Below are 9,562 nucleotides of genomic sequence, written 5' to 3' on the forward strand. Positions count from 1 at the left end.
TCTCTTTTCTATTACACTCTTGGATAATAGAGTATTTTTTTTGGATTGAAGTTTGGATTTGATTGGATTGTAATTTACTGATTGTTCTTCAAGATTTCATTACAACAACATTGATACAAGATTCAGGGTATCATAGTCGTACTTAGTCCATTTGTGTCCTCAAGTTTTTCATCCCCTCTCATTGGTATTGAACCAGCACTCCATGTTAGTCTTCACAAACCATATGAAGTAAAACCTAATTAACAATGTCTTCTGATGAAAGTGAAGTGGCTTGTAAACCAGAGTATAGAATAAATAGTAAAACAGTATCTATATATATATGGAGAAAAGAGTGTTTGGTTCAGTATGAAGATGAAAACTGAAACATATTTCTAGGAAGAGAATTTTATGTTTAAAGTAGGCCAAGGAGATTAAGGTGATCCCAGCATTAAATTTATTGAAGAGAAAAACAGATATAAAGATATAAATATACAACAAATAAGACAGGAAGATAAAAGGATAAATATATTTCTAGGCCAACAGTGTAAAACACATTTCTCACAAAAAGGTAGAAAATGAAAGGTTAAATTTATTTGATAATGAAAGTATGACAAGGAGATAAAGACAAACCCAGCTGGAAATTTATTTATGAGCTACATGATAATAAAACGAATAATCCAAGTTTTACCATGAGAAATTTATTGACAACATTCCTCCAACCTGGAGGAGAGAAGATCTGCAAATCCAATAAATCTTATGAAACCAAGATCACCATGATAAAATCACTTGATGGCGGTCACATTGTGGATCAGCATCTGGACAACATCATGAGAGATGGTCGCCGCCTGCTCTTGGAGCTGTTGAATCTTCGCATCGGTTTCCACCGCAAGGCGTTTCACGTTTGAACCCGAGTCTCCACTGCTCTGTAAGATAAAAGAAAGGATATAAAACCAAGAATTAATTTAAAAGTATCAAGTTTTCATGCAGATTTTTTAAGCCCTGAGAGAGAGAGAGAGAGAAAAGTAAATGCAAACTATAAGCAGAAGAATGATCAGGTTAAGTTTGGTGAAAAAAAAATATAGAAATATCTGTTGAAATTATATTTTGATTTATTACGTTAGAGTTTAAATTGACATTCGTAGATGAAGCGAGGACAATCATATTAAGTGGGCACACAGAAGACTAACAGATAAAATATATGTGCATAGTTCAAACTATGCAAGAAAAATAACATCGAGATAGAAGATGTACAAAAATATAAGCACAAAGTACATCGAAATAAAATACAAGAAGATTAGGTGATAAATTCTTGGACGACATGGCGTTGGAAAAAGATAAGGGAAATGGGTGAAATATCTGAGCACGTAATTCAAAGCAGATATTTAACCAGTTTATTTAAATTCAAGAACTATTTGTTTAAATAGAAATTTATAATTCGAAATAGAAGCTGGATTTATCACACTAGAGTTTATATGGTACCAGGACAAGCAAGAAGCCTCAGGATGGAAACATACGGAATCATCAAAAACATGACTTTTCCATGTGTATGTGATCAATTATAAGAGGACGTTGTAAATTATAATAAATTTGACAAAATGATCCAGTAACTCGATATATGAAATAAAGTTGGTGAAAATAAAATAGTTCAGATATTGATCAGCTTAATAAGAACAATGAGAATCAACATATGTTTAAACTAAATCTATATTTATACAAAATAATTAAGAATGCCATCCCAGAACAAACAGGAAAGCTGTGATAAGACGCGCACAAGTACGACGCTGTTACGATCCCATTGAAAATATACGTGAATGAGAAGAGGGAAAAATATTGGTTAATGGATATATCTAATCCAGGAGCATAATCAGGTCAGCAAGTGAATGCCACACGTGCTGAAAAAAATTCAACACGGTCAGTCAGAGCAAGAGAGGAAGGAGGCAGAAGCCAGTACGATTCGGGTATCCAGCAAATGGTAGGATGCATTCAGCTCCTTCGTTCGAGGAGACTTTTGGTGATCGGCATTTTCTCGGCAGAGGCTCTTTCTCTCTACTCGAAGGGAGTTTGGAAGTATATCCAAAAAGGCGGGTATTGAACTTGTAGCATGAATTTCATCAGATGTTTCGGTTGAGTTCTTGTGATTTGTGTTTCGCTCGCATCAGACACAAAGGACTTATTATTTCAGTAGAAATAATAAGTATGGGATATGAGGAAGAAGAGGAGGAATGATGCCTTAGCCAAAGTAAAGCAACTGGATGAGTTGGAAGACAATAGAACCCTAGAGGACGAAGAGGTTCAAGAGCGTAGAAGATGGCAGATTGTGGTGGCAGAGGAGGACAAAAAATTGGACATGGATTGGAGACAGCGATCAAGGCAATTATGGCTACAGGCAGGGGACGCAAGCACGAGATTCTTCCATCTGGTGGCAAACGGCAGGAGACGCACAAATCAAATATTGAAAATAAAGGTGGGAGAGCGGGAATACACTGGCACACAGGCAGTGGGACAGGCCATAGCAGACCATTTCAGATCCTTCTCCAGAAAGGGAAAACAGAGCAGATGGAAGTGGTGCGGCAAGGGGGCAAAGAGAGTGAGCTTTGAACATCAAGCGGAACTGATCCGACCATTTTCAGAAGATGAGGTCAAGACAGCAATTAAGGGGTTGAATGGGGAGGGAGCGCCGGGTCCAGATGGCATCCCGGTATTCTTTTATAGCCAGTGTTGGAATCTGGTGAGATCGGATGTGATGGCCACATTTGAGGATTTTAGAGAAGGACGGGGCAACATGGAGAAGATTAATAGATCACATATTTTCCTCCTGCCGAAAGGTCCAGGGGCGGAAAAAATTGAAGACTTTAGACCCATTTCGTTGTCGAATTCAATCTACTTGATTATAGCCAAGGTGCTAGCAAACAGGCTCAGAGCAAGGATGGGTGAACTGGTCGGCCCCGCTCAGTCAGCTTTTATTCCTGGCAGGCTACTGGTGGACAGTGCGGTAACAGCCAGGGAAATACTAGCCGCATGGAAGAGGAAGGGAACACGAGGGTTCATGTGGAAGGTTGATTTTGCCAAAGCATATGACTCTTTAAACTGGGATTTCCTATGGGCCTCTATGAAAAGGAGGGGCTTCCCCAAGAAATGGATAATATGGGTGAAGAAATGTATTACATCGCACTCCTGCACAGTGCTGGTAAATGGGCGGCCGGAAGGCGGTCGAATACAGCCTCAACGAGGAGTGAGACAAGGCTGCCCACTAGCACCGCTACTGTTTGTCTTGGCAGTGGACGCACTCGCAGTTTGCACTGAGCAAGCGTGCACAAAGGGCTTACTGCTAGGCTATCAACTACCCGGGCAATCTGATGGAATTCCTCTGCTACAATACGCTGATGACACCACCTTCTTCATTGAAGGTTCAGTGCGGGAAGCCAGAAATTTATCCATACTGATTGATCTTATTGCAGATTTCTCGGGACTTCAAATAAATAGGAGCAAATCCGCTTTTATGTGTAATGGGCTGCCGCCAGAAGAGGAGTCACAGTGTGCGGAGATTCTAAGAACACCGATAGGACGACTTCCAATGAGATATCTTGGACAACCACTGACAAAGGGGAGGATGAAGAAGGCTGATTGGCAACCTGTCATTGAGAAGATGGAAAGACGACTAGAGGGATGGCAAGCTAAAGTGCTATCGAAAGGGGGACGGTTGGTGCTGCTGAGGTCAGTTTTATCATCCATTCTGATTTTCTATCTCTCAGTATTCAAGATGCCCACGGGAGTCAGGAAGCGAATAGAAGGCATGATGAGGCGCTTCCTATGGAGAGGATCTGAACCAGAACAAAGGGGGGGCCTTGCGATGGTGGCATGGGATAAGGTATGTCGCCCCGTCAAGACAGGCGGTCTAGGGGTCCTACACATGCATAGTATGAACATGGCCCTTCTAATCAAATGGGTGGAGAGAATAATGAATCCACGAGAGGATCTGGTCATCCATTTATTGCGTGGCATCTATGGTGGGGGACTGAATTGGGACAGAATGGCAGACCCATATCATGGAGCATCCCCGTTCTGGCAATAGCTGAGGCAGGTTTTTCCAAGAGTACAAGGTTTTTTCTCGGCCAAGTTAGGGGATGGGACGGCATTCCGATATTGGAGAGACGCATGGTCGCCACGGGGTATTCTTTGTGAGATATTCCCCAGACTGTATGCTCTTGCCCAGGAGAAAGATGCCCTGCTGGGAGGGAGCGTGGAACCCGATCATACATGGGGCCTTATCTGACCAGCGTGTGTCCGAGCTCATCGATATGCAGCAATCCCTATTACAGTTACAACCAGAGGATGGAGAAAAGGACAGGTGGGAGTGGACAAATGGCCCCTTTTCGGTTCGGAAGGCTTATAAGATGGTCCGACAGGGACAAGAGGATGACAGGGCACTAGTCAGTGCATGCAGGTTCGTATGGTGCCAAAGAGTCCCATTGAAGGCAAAATTTTTTGGATGGCTCCTAGCAAGGAAAAAATTAATGACCAGAGTCTTTCGCAAAAGGCTATACCCAGATACTTCGTCACAATGCGTGCTATGTATGAATGGGGAGGAAGGTTGCAACCATCTCTTCTTTGAATGCTCCTTTGCTCGCACGGTTTGGGCCAGTCAGCCACTTCTAAGGTTGAAGGTGACATCTGAAGTGGCTTTTTGGGACTCGGCATAGAATTGCGCAGGTAGAGGAAACAAGGACGGGTACATAGAAACGAGGTGTTGTTCCGAGGAAGAAGGGCTTCTACAGATGGAGCAATACATGAAGCAGAAGGAATTACGGCTGCATGGTCATCCCATGCGACGGGAGGTGTAGGGAGATATTGAAGATGACTGAAAGGAAGGTATAGGGCCTCTATGGTTTAAATGGGAAGTTCACCGATTCATTGGGTGTTCATCCCTTGTTATAGTTCAAAAAAAAAAAATTTATTTCAGTACAAATAAATGATTGAATCTAGGAGGGTGACATCAATCATTATATTAAGAATTTAGAAAATATACGGGATAAATAAAAGAAAAAGTAAACGTGTAACACTGATCTGGGGTGATCTTCCTTTTGCCTTCCAAAATAAAATAAAAAAAGGCAGACGCAAAATAAAGATAAGCTCAAATTGTTCAAGAAAAATCAGTTTGATTAGAAAAAAATGAAAAAGTAAATGCCGACATAAAATCTGGATTTATAGGTGCGGCATCAGAAATGATGTTCCAGCCGAACAAATACAAACTTTGAGATCAACACAAATGTGGGATGCAAAACAAAAGAGGGTCTTTGGTCTAAAGGAAGGTAATTGAGTATCAGAGTATGTAATGCATTCCTTTGAAAAAAAATCAGAGAATGTAATACATGATTAGACTAGATTTTAAAAAAAAAAAATATTAGACAAGTTAAATCTGCACAAATGAGAAGAATAAGATAGAATATGAAAGGCATTAATAAAAATCAATCATCGTAGTTTAATAATTCAAAACTAGTAGTTTAATAAGAAAAATATCAAGAAAAATATGCCTTTCATAAATTTTGATTCATTGCGCAAGACTTTAATATGGTTTGTTTGACCAAGACAGAAGCTTATGGATAATCAAAAGCACAGAAAGAGGGACAATGAGGACAGTGTCAAATATATAAAACATAGTAAATTTATTTAATAAAATATTTTTGATAAATAGCTCAGAAAAATATGAAAAAATAAAATGAATTCTCTGATAATGTAAATAAAAGCAGGTATTTCATCAGTTTAGTATGTTTGACTTGTTCAAGAACAATGCGCACAACAAAATTACAAGTATATTAAGCAAAAAAATATCGTATCGCAGAGTTTGAAATAAATTCCATAAGACGAAAAGAACTTCTGGAATGAAACAAATACACAATGTGCCAAAAAGATGGCATAGTTCAAGTATAAATGTAAATGAGAAATATGAGGATATGAAATAAATTATTAGAGTAAATAACACAGAAAAAGATGGACTCTGAATAAAATGAGAAGAAAAGCCAGCCTATAAGTATACCTCTAAGACTTTCTTCTGAAATTCAGCCTCCACTTGGGCTCTGTACTCGGCAATATCTTTCTCAGCCTCATCTTTTGCTTGTTTCAACCTCGCCAACTTCGCTGGATCGTATCATGGGCAGGTAAAGAATGAAAAGCACATCAGACAAGACGGTTAAGAACAGACGAAGAACGAATGGATGACAAATGGAAACAGAGGGGATTTGATAGTCATATATAAGTTAAAAAAACAACTGGTCAAGTATATATAAAACTGATATACTACCTGCTTTCTTACAATTCTCCGAGATTTCATCTTATTTTTTCATTCTTTTTCCAAGCTATTTTGTAAATTAATTTATCCAGAAGTTAAATAAATTTCATATAGTTCACATTATAATGAAAAAAAGCAGCCCGAACGCAAAAACCCCTGACCTGGATTTCAGGTGAGCAAAATAGAAAAATAAAACACGTTTATTTTGACAGTGTTAATTTTCGAAACCTTGGTTGCCCAAGAAGAAAGCTTCAAGGGATTAGGTTCAAAAGATCCAAAAACAGTAACAATCATTGCCAAAATTAGACCGTAATGAGAAAATGATTCGGTATAGTAGAGAGTTGGGCCAGATTACAAGTGAAGATGAACAAGTACAAAATCTGAAATTGACAGCAATATTGCTGTCAATTGAAGGTTATTTTCAATAAACATGTACCCACTTTGTATACTGGTACGGATAGTCATGTGTTCATGGGCCCGGGCCCATTATTCCCATCCATCTTCTATCTCCTTCTTTCTCTTCTTGATCGAATGCATTGTACATATGGGTTCGTTTTCTTGTTCACATAAGAATGTTTATTATAGTTTCTATCACTTAGAAGGAAAACTTAAAATGAATTCCAATAAAGCTCTCTGTAAATGAAAAAAAGAAAATTTATTTCTTTATCGTGTTCTCTGGATCTATGTTGATTCTTAGTTAGGAAGACCAATTTTTTACTTAAAAAACACAATTGTGAAATAAGATTATCCGGATTTTGAGCCTAATTTCTGCGATGATACTTTTTAAAAAGAATCCATCCATTACACAGAAAAATAAAATTTGCACCATGAATGTAAACACAATTGTGAAATACCATTTCTAGCAGCATTGACAATATGCTGCGCTTCCTGTTCTGCAGCAAGAAGCTGCTGGATCCCACCTTGACGTCTGCTTGAATCCATTTCCTGAATTATAGAATATTTGCCACAAAAGACAATAAACAAGACATAATGCAAATGAAATCTCCAATATTGGTACTTTTGATAGCGGGGTCTAAGTATAATGTACATTAATAATATCTCCAAGTTGTGTTGGATCAAAAAATCCCATCGGCCGCCCATGCAGAAAAAATACATGATCTTTTTTATAAAGAACTGTTAACATTTTTTCTAAAAGTCTCAGTTCAAAAGTCAACTGCTTTAAACCCAAGAAAAGGTTCGGAAGAATGAAAATGTGATTCATGCTGACGGGAATTTAAATTATCATAGTGAAATCTACAAGCTGCAACTACACATTTGTCTATTACCATCGAATTTGCGATGAATATGACCAGTCCCTAATGACTTCACCTTAGTTTCATGATTTCTCTTTCTCACCTATGTTCCCGTCTGAGCCAATGAACGGTTTATTCAGCCGCTTTCACAAAATAGTTGAACAAATATATCCAATATCTAATGGTTGGTAAAATAAAATACACATACTAATGACGTTTTCGAAAAGGATTAGTCATTCTCTCCGCTTGTGCTCATTAGTTTTTCGTTTCCTCAACTAAAAGCAAAAGATTTAAGAGTCAATAAATGTGAATTATCAGGAATAAGTATTTTTGAAAGACACACTTTTCGGAAAATAAATAAAAATGAGTTCAGTTTATGGAAGTTACATCGAGAAAAGGAGACTCTTCACAAGGAGATAATTTTCATGCCTCTAAATATGATCCAAACGAAGAACTATGATCGGAAGACACCCTCTTTTGAGCATTTTATATTACTGAAGTTCACTAAATATAAAATAAAATGGTACAACAGTACCCGGAACCGAAAAATGCCAGAGAAATCTCCAAGATTCAGTTTTGTATGAGGATCATAGTTCTTGAATGTGAATCTAACGGAGAACTATGATCGAAAGTCATTCTCTTTTGAACATTTTGTTTAAAGGAAAAAACTTTACATAAAAATGAAATGGTTCGTCAACCCTCTGCACCAGAAAAAAATGTCTCAAGAATCTTCAAATAAAAATGTTAGACGATCCTACTAATACTATTTCGAAATCTTGAAATCGGATGACAATCTCACTAGATCGTTAAATATAAACGTAGATCCCCGAGAATTTACCATCAAAGGGATTTACAGGCGGATCCGTCAAAATACAGTGATGCAAAAATACGCTGAGACGTAATTAATATTGTCGATTAGACCATACTGATTAGAAAAAGAAGGGAAGGCGATGAACTCTCGGGAGAAGATCGAGAGCGCCGAAATCCCAATTAAGTGCAAACTCGCATCAATTTTCGCGCCGAGGTACAATTAAAGGTCAAAAGCAAGATAAAAAATGAATCGTAGGCGCAGAAAGCGAGAAAAAAACCTAAAAATTCAGAATTTTGAGCAGGGGAGCAGCAGAACAAGTCGGATCAACCTAAAGCAACGATCGAAAGGGGATACCTGATCTGATCTGGTTCTTCGACTACAGAGAGAAAAGAAGCAGGGATCGCAGGGGGCTCTTCCGCAGTCTGCCCAGATGCGTTGCAGCAGATACGAAGCGCCGGAAGACAAAGGACGCCCTGTAATTGGTGACCCTTAAATTATGTGCCTCTCTCTCTCTCTCTCTCTCTCTCTCTCTCTCTCTCTCTCTCTCTCTCTCTCTCTCTCTCACACACACTCTCTCTCTCTCTCTCACCCTCTCTCTCTCTCACCCACTCTCTCTCTCTCTCTCACCCTCTCTCTCTCTCACCCACTCTCGCTCTCTCTCACACACACACTCTCTCTGTCACCCTCTCTCTCTCTCTCACACTCTCTCTCTCACCCTCTCTCTCTCACCCTCTCTCTCTCACCCTCTCTCTCTCTCTACATATACATATTTATCAATCTATCACTCACTCTATCTCTCAATCTATCTATTTATCTATCTCTCTATCTCTCTATCTATCTATCTATCTCTCTCTCTCTATCTATCAATCTCTCTCTCTATCCATCTATCTCTATCTATCTATCTATCTATCTATCTATCTATCTATCTCTCTATCTATCGATCAATCTCTCTCTCTCTATCCATCTATCTCTCTCTCTATCCATCTATCTCTCTCTCTATCCATCTATCTCTCCCTATCCATCTATCTCTCTCTCTATCCATCTATCTCTCTCTATCTATCTATCTCTCACTCTATCTCTCAATCTATCTATCTATCTATCTCTCTCTCTATCCATCTATCTCTCTCTCTATCCATCTATCTCTCTCTATCTATCTATCTCTCACTCTATCTCTCAATCTATCTATCTATCTATCTCTCTCTCTATCCATCTATATCTCTCTCTATCTCTCTC

The 9,562-nt window shown here is 38.7% G+C and overlaps 1 protein-coding gene across 1 annotated transcript; it reads right to left on the reverse strand.

The window, feature by feature from the left end:
* Positions 1 to 598: 598 nt before the first annotated feature.
* Positions 599 to 8,813, reverse strand: LOC144700919 (V-type proton ATPase subunit G1-like). Its single transcript, XM_078572502.1, has 4 exons — positions 8,684 to 8,813; positions 7,120 to 7,210; positions 6,014 to 6,114; positions 599 to 902 (listed from the first exon to the last, which is right to left on the reverse strand). The coding sequence occupies exons 2-4, from the start codon at positions 7,205 to 7,207 to the stop codon at positions 762 to 764; spliced, it is 330 nt and encodes a 109-aa protein (XP_078428628.1). The 5' UTR covers positions 7,208 to 7,210; positions 8,684 to 8,813; the 3' UTR covers positions 599 to 761.
* Positions 8,814 to 9,562: the final 749 nt, after the last annotated feature.

This window comes from Wolffia australiana, chromosome 3 (genome assembly GCF_029677425.1).
Source record: "Wolffia australiana isolate 7733 chromosome 3, ASM2967742v1".
NCBI classification, from domain to species: Eukaryota; Viridiplantae; Streptophyta; class Magnoliopsida; order Alismatales; family Araceae; genus Wolffia; species Wolffia australiana.